The sequence below is a fragment of the Euleptes europaea genome, chromosome 9, assembly GCF_029931775.1.
Source record: "Euleptes europaea isolate rEulEur1 chromosome 9, rEulEur1.hap1, whole genome shotgun sequence".
Classification (NCBI taxonomy): Eukaryota; Metazoa; Chordata; class Lepidosauria; order Squamata; family Sphaerodactylidae; genus Euleptes; species Euleptes europaea.
This window is the reverse complement of record NC_079320.1, coordinates 10216683-10224578: the sequence shown is the minus strand read 5'-3', so window position 1 is coordinate 10224578 and position 7896 is coordinate 10216683. Positions and strand designations below refer to the sequence as shown.

The 7896-nt window shown below is 45.7% G+C and overlaps 1 protein-coding gene across 2 annotated transcripts in view; it reads right to left on the bottom strand.

The window, feature by feature from the left end:
* Positions 1-1469: 1469 nt before the first annotated feature.
* The window catches only part of SEPTIN11 (septin 11), a 120403-nt gene continuing 113976 nt past the window's right edge, over positions 1470-7896 (bottom strand). Inside the window, exon 10 of one of the 2 annotated variants that reach the window (XM_056855146.1) lies at positions 1470-1590. In XM_056855146.1, coding sequence (XP_056711124.1) covers positions 1575-1590 — 16 coding nt within the window. In that variant the 3' untranslated portion in view covers positions 1470-1574. Of the gene's footprint in view, positions 1591-5962; positions 6074-7896 lie in introns of those variants that run through there. The other variant, XM_056855144.1, reaches the window with a different exon arrangement.

Below are 7896 nucleotides of genomic sequence, written 5' to 3'. Positions count from 1 at the left end.
AAACCCCACCCTTCCCAGGCATGACCCCCAAATCTCCAGGAATTTCCTAACCTGGAGCCGGCAACCCTAAATACACACGAGGCACAGTCTCCCACTCCCTCAAACTGGGCTAAGCAAAAGCACCACTAGATGACCATCCCACGTTTCCTTTATTTTCCATTTAAAAGAAAATTTAAGTGTCCAGTTAAAAGAAAAACTGTGATGTATGAATTAGAGTCTGTTCCGTCATGTGTAGTTTAGGCAGGGGGAGGGGAGTAACTTGAATTTCTATTACCTATCTTTATGGATAAATCTTCAGTAAGCATGGATGAGATGATGTAAGTGGGAGCGGTGTGGTTTTTACCAAAGGATGTATATATTTTATGCTGGCCTTTGGCTGTAATAAAGATGATGCTGATGCTGTCATAGAACCAGCGAGATCTGACTAATCACTGGAGTATATGATGAAAGGTGCCACTTTCTTACCTGTATGCAGGAACGGTCCTATACCAACTTACTTTCACCCGATTCTGGTGGCAAATGTTCTGTTGTCTCCATCCATAGCAACCTGTGATCAGAGGTTGGCCACTGTGTGGGAAACCCCCCCCCCTTTAAAAAAACAAAAATCCTCACCCACATTGTCTTCAGAGGTTCTCCCAGGATTGTTTTATTCTAGAGGGGCATTCAGGAGTATTGTGTTAAAATTCTGGTGCTGCTGGTTACTTTTAAAAAAACAGGGTTTTTTTTTGATACTGAGGTGTGTGATTCATTGATCTTATTTTGTATCAGTTTCTGTTGCTATTGTTGTTAGGCAAGATTTTTTTAAAAAATTATCCTTAAATAAATAAATGTCCTGTGCTGAAAAGGTGCTGCAGGGCCTCTAAATGTAACAGAGAGGCCACGAACAGAACTTCCAGTTTTCAGAGAGCTGGAAGCTAATGAAACCTGATTTGAAGGAAGATACGGTTCGAGAGATAAGTTTGGGTTATGTCTTCATGGACCTTTTCCTCTCCTCCCATCTCAACTAAAGGAGCGTTATCACAGGTGGTGGGAATCCTTTAGAGTACATATGGCTTTCAGGGTAACCAGGTTACAGGATCTCTCGGAGAGAATTCGATTCAGTGCTAGGTTAAATCTGCGTAGGGACGTAAACACTCGGTGCCATCAGCCTCTGGCTCCTGCATACATACCCCTCTCTCTCACACACACTCACACATATATGTACACACGCACACAGATGGTTTCAGTTCATACTCTCCTTGTCCTTACAATGAGTGGCAGGTGCCTGCTGTATCAAAAGGAAAGGAGGACATCCCCAGTGCAAAATCTCAGAAGTTGACTCAGCTGCTTCATCTCTAAAGATCGGGGCAGTTTTGAAAAGTCAACTTGGAGGCCAGCGGTGGTGAGCGGACACGCACGTGGAAAGGACACACACACACGCACCGCAGCGAGTCACAGTCTTAAAAAGGACAGAAAGGCGGAAGAATGAGGTAACTCGTCTCCCAGTGGGGTGTGTGTACATGTGGCACATCGGTGGCCTCTTCTAACGCGCCACTAGGAGAAAGGGAGGTGGAAGTTGCCGAGGTGACTGACAGCTACATAAAGAAGAAGCTACGGAAAAGAAAGAAAGAAAAAGAAAGTTCAGAATCCAAAAGAGGAGGAAGCGGAAAAGAAAAGGTAACAACAGTGTTTTAAATAGCAAGGGGAAAGTGGAAAGAGGTTCTGTATAGTCGGGGCTGACCCTTCACTGATCAAAACTCTGCGTCAAATTAAACCAGTACCCCCTGTTTAAATATATTCCACAAGCAAAACACTTTTACATGTTAGCTGCCTACTTTATTCCATAGCTTACTGCATTCCCCACAGGAGGGATGATAAATAATTCCTCTTACCAGGAATGAAAACATGAAGCTGCCTTATACTGAATCAGTCCCTTGGTCCATCAAAGTCAGTATTGTCTACTCAGACCGGCAGCGGCTCTCCAGGGTCTCAGGCAGAGGTCTTTCACATCACTTACTTGCCTAGTCCCTTGAACTGGAGATGCCAGGGATTGAACCTGGGACCTTCTGCATGCCAAGCAGATGCTCTACCACTGAGCAACAGCCCCCTCTCTGCCCACTGCAACCTCTGTTCTGGTCTTGTAAGACCCTGGCCATCTCTTCCTGCTACCAAACACATTTTTAAACAGAAAGTTGGACTCTGCACGCATGAAGCTGCCTTATCTTTAATCAGACTGCTGGTCTATTAGGTCAGTATTATCTGCTCAGACTAGCAGCGGCTCTCCAGGGTCTCAAGTCTTTCACATCATCTACTGCCTGGTCCTTTTAACTGAAGATGCCCAGGATCAAAACTGGGATCTTCTCCGTGCCAAGCAGAGGTTCTTCCACTGAGCCAAAGCCCCTCCCTGGCACAAGAGTCTAGCCCGAATACCAAATCCCACCAATGTGTTGTAGTCAGAATCGTCAGACAGCCCCGACTATATCAGAGGCAGAACATGCAGAAACGAAAGCATAGAGAGGTTTGGACCAGGGCAGGATGCCATCATCCAGCTATGAGAGCACCGAACAGGCATTCTCAACGGCCTTTCAAATGCTCTGTGGATAACCCCGGAAAGTAACAGAACCAACAAACGGGTGATAGGGGGTGCAAAGATGTTAGGGGGAAAGAAAACGCCACAAAACCCCATTGCGCTCTTCCAATTATATCCCATCCCCTTCCGCCCACACCACAGAAACATCCAGCACAAATGAAAAAAATGAAAGCCACACGCAAAAACAATGTTTGGGATATTTTTTTTTTTAGAAAAATGGTATTTTCTCCTTCCCACTTCATGTGTTCAGACTCTTGAGAAGCAAACCTTCAAGAACATATTAAGAAAAGAAAAAAAACACAAGTCTGGCAAATGCACAAGACTCCCACAATTCATGTACTTTGAAAAAAAGGACGCCATTTCCTTTTGACATTGCAAAAAAAAAAAAAAAAAGGTAACACAATTCTAATGGACAGATACATAATGTTTATAATGCTATATTAACACTGGAAGTCGATTACAAAGTCGTTCTGGTAAAAGGAAACAGAGGATACTTTCAAAACAGGAAGGCAATTTAAAAAAAGAAAACGCTATACCTAGAAGGCTGTAAGACAAGCAAACCGGATTAAAAAAACAAAACCCACCAAAAAGAAGTATACAGACAATGTATTCCTACAGCCGTTCACAGTTTTATTTTCAATTAATTAGGAGCAGGGGGGGGAAGACAAAACAGTCCTTCATGTTTATGTTTCAAGACTACACTGTCAAAGTCCAGCTAGATAGGAACGGATATTATATAACTTAAATGCAACCATGTTTTCCCCCTCCCTATTCAATGGGGAGATATGGCAAAAGGAGAGAATAAAGACCTGAATGTGCGAGAACAGGCAAATCACAGACACATCTCAGATGGACCGATATAACAAATGCACACAAGGGGTTGTTGTGTCTGCCGCCATCATATCGCAACGAAATAACATTTACAAGCTGACCCAAAAAGCAATTAAGACGAAGGTTTTGGACTTCAGAGGATTCAGGCCCAGGGAAGAAGCGTATCTTGGTTCAGAGCCCCGTAGGAGCTTCTGTGTGCGGATACAGCTCCTGCCTCATTTATTGCAATGGAGGATGTACTTAATACTTGCAAAAAAGGGGCGCCCAAAGAAGCCCCCTCTCCATTAATGCAAATAAGGCAGCCCTGACACAGGAGAGCTTCCCTGCGCATGCAGGATTAGCGCAATCAGGACTAAACTCCACTGATAAATTTTGGCTTAAACTCATTGAGGAGCATGGCTGTGGTTCAGCAAGAGTCATTTCGAAACTAAATAAAAACGTCAGCGGCCGGTGGCTAATAACATGGGCAAGCAAGGAGCCCAGGCTGCTGAAAGTATTTGAAGGGCTGCCACTTAGAGGAAGGCAGGGAGCTGTTCCTGTTGGCAGCAGAGGATAGGACTCGCAATAATGGGTTTAAATTGAAGTTTTTTTACAGTAAGAGTTGTAAGACAGTGGAATCGGCTGCCTAGGGAGGTGGTGAGCTCCCCCTCACTGGCAGTCTTTAAGCAGAGGCTGGACAAGCACTTGTCAGGGATGCTCTAGGCTGATCACATGAACACATGAAGCTGCCTTATACTGAATCAGACCCTTGGTCCATCAAAGTCAGTATTGTCTGCTCAGATCAGCAGCAGCTCTCCAGGGTCTCAGGCAGAGGTCTTTCACATCACCTACTTGCCTGGTCCCTTGAACTGGAGATGCCAGGGATTGAACCTGGGACCTTCTGCATGCCAAGCAGATGCTCTACCACTGAGCCACAGCCCTGCATTGAGTAGGGTTGGACTAGATGGCCTGTATGGCCCCTTCCAACTCTATGATGCTATGATTCTAAGGCGAGGCTGGGGCTTTAACAGTGCAACACACTAAGTGTTTCAAAGGGTGTCGGTGCAAATTAAGGTTGGGGTATAAACCAGCATATGTCCAAAGTAAGTGTTCTCTCTTTCCATTGCCCCCTAATGGTACAGCTTGTCTCTTAGAGTTCACCTATCCGAGAAACCCACTGATCTTTATCACCACCAAACTAGCTGAAGTTCATGTATCCTGAGCTTAAGTGGTTTCTAGGATCTAGTAAGTAAGCTTCCAGTAGCTCCTAAGTGTTGCTCCTGGTGCTACGTGTGTTACTTTGATGGTACGTTATTCCACTTGCCTCACTCGGTGCGTTTATCTAAAAAAAACAGTTGCGTGAACTTTCGAACCTTGTTTTCCTCCTTTTAAACCAAACTTCTTCCAATATAAATGAAAGACAGCTTCTTCGCGTTTCGGATCTTCCTGCCTGGCTACTTTAGAACTGGCCACGTTAAAAGATCTTGGATCTACACATGGGGAAGCTGTTAACACTCCCCTAATTGCCTCCAGGAACCGAATACCGTGTGGGATCAATGGTTAGCCTGATCGGGGGGAAAAGCAACCACCACCACCACGGTTGCTGGCCAACCCAACCTCCAACACTCATGACGGTATATTAAAACATACATAATGTAGGAAATCACACAGATAAAACATGTATATTACAATGGCTTTTACTTCCAAGTTGGATTTTTTAAAGGGACAGTCAAGGAGAACAAGGTGTTTAATGCTCAAAGACTAAACATCTTCACTTCACAGTGGGTCCCACTGATCTGTGGATGAAATTTGCTTAGAAATTCGACTGGCCATGCAATCCTCAACAGAACTCATACTCAGAAGCATGTCCTTCAGTGAGACTTGAACACATGAAGCTGCCTTCTAATGAACCAGACCCTCGGTACATCAAAGTCAGTATTGTCTACTCAGACCAGCAGTAGCTCTCCAGGGTCTCAGGCAGAGGTCTTTCCCATCACCTACTTGCCTAGTCCCTTTAACTGGAGATGCCGATAATTGAACCTGGGATCTTCTGCATGCCAAGCAGATGCTCCACCACTGAGCCACGGACCCTCCCCCAAAGGGCTCTGGCTCAGTCTCTAAGTGGCTACTAGCCTCGAATCTTCCTAAGAAGTAGACCCTATTGAACTTGGTGGAACATGCACAGGATGAGGCTGCAGACTGAAATTGATTGGGACTTATTTTCAAATCAGGGCATCTGAGGGTGCCAGACTGCCACTCCAAGCATGCTTAACGAAGAATAGGATTCACGGGTGCTATATAGGAGTGGCACAATTCGGAGAAAGCTAGTGGTGTTCAAGTCCTGCTGAAAGCAATAAGGGTTCTTTGAAATCATTTTAGTCTAAGACTCCATTCCCAGTCCATTTTAGTCTATGCGCAACTTTGGTCTAACACGCGCAACTTTTAGTCTAATGTGCGCAACTGCCTGTTGCTGGATCAGCCCCCAGAAACTTCTGGAACTGCTGATTGCCCTAGCTGACGGCTGCAGAACTGAAACCATCTCTCGTTGCAAAACACGCCCGTCTGCAAAACAGCCCTTCAGTTCGTCCTTTGGGTGGGCAGAAGGGCCTTTTGCGGCTGTACTTACATGCAAAGGTGAAAGCACATCCAATTAGCTTGGAAGAGGGACATTATTCTGTGCAGAGCCAAGGACTGCTGTGAAGAAAGGCATAGATATAGAAAAGAAAAGAAAAGAAAAGAAAAGAAAAGCATGTGCAGTTGTAAGCAAGCTCAACACGATGCAGGGAATTGCTGAAACTGGACAAGAACCCGGCTCCACGGCTACTAAACCCGTGTCCTGATCTAGCTAAGCAGATTCTGGTGGCAGGATGCGCTCCCAAATGTGGATGTGGTCTATCTGTACCGTATTTCTTTCCATGGGATGTATACTCAAATGCCCATACACATTGTGGTGTAAGCTGCCATGCTTAAGAGCAATGCAACTCCAACTGGGGAGGTGTCAGCAAATTCACTGACGGCCGCAAATCATCTATATTTTCTTCTAAGTGGGCCAAGGTAAAAAGAGACTAAAAAAAGATTTTAATTCCTTCCAGGAACTAATTGTCTCGGATTAATAAGCTCATTCTTGGAAGGAAAACAAACTTGTGAAAAGAAATGGGAAGAAAACATGGAATGCGTTTTGGCAAAGAAGTCGGCTTCGAAGACTGGCAGCAAGAAGCCCTGAAGGGTTATTAAGGGTGTGTGTGTAGGCCTCAAGGTTTTCTCTTTGGTTTTGGGCCCAGTGGTTCCCAGACACTATATAGGCAGCCTTTAAAAAAATACGCCGTCCCAGTTTCTGTTGTGGCCAACCCTCTCGGTAAACAGCCCTACTTCTTCTTTCTCAAGGGGTGCTCCAAATGTAAATACAACCCACACATTAGTAAGCACAATGTTCAGCTGGGCTAACTGGGAACCTCACTGCCCATTAATAAACCCAGGGAAGCTGTTCAATTTGCTGTAGAAGAAGAAGAGGTGGTTTTTATATGCCGACTTTCTCTACCACTTAAGTTAGACTCAAACCAGCTTACAATCTCCTTCCCTTCCTCTCCTCACAACAGACACCCTGTGAGGTAGGTGGGGCTGAGAGAGCTCTAACAGAGCTGTAACTTGCCCAAGGTCACCCAGCTGGCTTTGTGTGGAGGAGTGGGGAAACAAATCCAGTTCACCAGATTAGCCTCCGCTGCTCATGTGGAGGAGCGGGGAATCAAACCCGGTTCTCCAGATCAGAGTCCACCTCTCCAAACCACCACTCTTAACCACTACAGCTGATGGGCCACAAGCAATTCACACTGGAATTTATGGGCAGGTGATAGGTTGCCAGGTCCCTCTTTGCCACCGGTGGGAGGTTTTTGGGGCAGAGCCTGAGGTGGGTGGGGTTTGGGAAGGGACTTCAATGCCATAGAGTCCAATTGCCAAAGTGGCCATTTTCTCCAGGGGAACTGATCTCTATTGGCTGGAGACCAGTTGTAATAGCAGGAGATCTCCAGCTAGCACCTGGAGGCTGGCAAACCTAGCAGGTGGGTTAGTCATTTCTTCAGTGGGCTTGCAGTCCTTTTTTGTGGGCCTGTTTTATAAAGTTGTTGATATTTGGTAAGGTCATTATTTGGACTGCTTTGCCAACCATATGCTCCAGGTCTCTGAATCTCTGCTTAGCTTCCAAGATCTGATGAGATCAGGCTATACCATGCCGCCTTCCCTGTGGTTAAGTCAGCCTCTGTTAAATTCTTAGGAAGAATTTTCTAACAGTTTGAGCGGTTCCTCAGTGGAACAGGCTTTCTTGGGAGGTGGTGAGCTCTCCTTCCCTGGAGGTTTTTAAGAAGAGGCTAGATGGATATCTGTCAGCAATGCTGATTCTGTGACCTTAGGCAGATGATGAGAGGGAGGGCACCTTGGCCATCTTCTGGGCATGGAGTAGGGGTCACTGGGGGTGTGTGGGGAGGTAGTTGTGAATCTCCTGCATTGTGCAGGGGGTTGGACTA